The 1135-nt window shown below is 66.1% G+C and overlaps 1 protein-coding gene across 1 annotated transcript; it reads left to right on the plus strand.

Moving 5' to 3' along the window:
* Positions 1-95: 95 nt before the first annotated feature.
* Positions 96-1108, plus strand: KVP18_001483 (uncharacterized protein; the record flags this gene model as incomplete). Its single annotated transcript, XM_067951551.1, has 1 exon — positions 96-1108. A coding segment is annotated over one exon (1013 nt), but the record flags the coding sequence as incomplete, so codon positions are not given.
* Between the last annotated feature and the right edge of the window lie 27 nt (positions 1109-1135).

Genomic DNA, 1135 nt, shown 5'->3' on the forward strand with positions numbered 1-1135 from the left:
CCCTGACCCTATGTCTACCCACAGGGGAAGCGGTCTCAAGCCCCTTCGCGCTGGTTGACAGGCCCCCTGCCCGGATCGTGATTGGCCTCCCCTTCATGCACGAGGGATACCTGGAGCACGCACCCCACGAGGGGACTCTCCGCTCGCCCGCCGGTCTCATCCGCCTAACTCTGGCCCCCTCCCGGGGTTCTACCCCCGCGGGTCCAACCGAGGATGCCTGGGCAACGGTCCCAGAAGTGAGACAGATCCCACCTTTCCCTGGTTCGCGACAAAGTTTACAGTCCGAGCTGAGTAAGGGGCTGCTGGTTGCCTCGTCTTTCCCCCCTCGGGGTGGCGACGGCACATCCGGTAGGGCGGGACCCTCGAGGGACCCGCCCCCTCAATTGGGCTCAGGGACGGAACGCGAGGATGGACGAACCCAGGAGAACGTACGCCCTGCTGCGGATGCACGGGCCGGGGGGAAGCGACTTCTGAGACACGACGGCGGAGGCCCCCGTTACCCTGCCAGCCTCATCGACTGGCCCGACCTGGAGCACTCGATACCCAAGCATGGTCTTCTGAGCCGCGAAGGCTGGCCCCCCCCTGCGTCAACAGCTGGCGCCCCAACCCGGCCGAGAACCCGGGAAGCCCCGGCTGCGCGGGATCCTCTCGGTCCGGGGAAAAGCGAGCCCCGGGCCGAACGCGAGTCGCGGAAGAGAAACCGCCCCGGCCCCAAGTCAGAGGCTAGGAGCAACCCTCATGCGAAGTTCTTCGCCCCCGCCTGGGAGTACGGCCCGCGAACGGACTACTCCGGGTGCGGCTTCTTGCTCCCCCTGAGCGGCTTCCTCGAGGAAGGACCCGTTCCCGCCAAAACCGATCCCTCTTCACCGTTAACGACGTCACCGTCCCGGACCAGTACCCCCTTCCCCGGATTGCCGACCTCATCCGCGAGGTCCGGCAATCCCGTTTCTTTCGTGGCACTCGACCTTCGGGCGGGCTACTGGCAGGTTAAGATGGAGCCCGATAGTATTCCGTACACGGCTTTCCGGTGTACGGGCGGGCTGTACCAGTTCACGGTCATGCCGTTCGGGTTGCGCAACGTGGTTGACTGCCTCCTGGGGGACCTGAGGTATGGGGGGGTGCTGGCCTACCTGGA

The sequence above is a fragment of a genome (assembly GCF_019968955.1).
Source record: "MAG: Porospora cf. gigantea A chromosome Unknown PgA_NODE_11324_length_1135_cov_1012, whole genome shotgun sequence".
Lineage (NCBI taxonomy): Eukaryota > Apicomplexa > Conoidasida > Eugregarinorida > Porosporidae > Porospora > Porospora cf. gigantea A.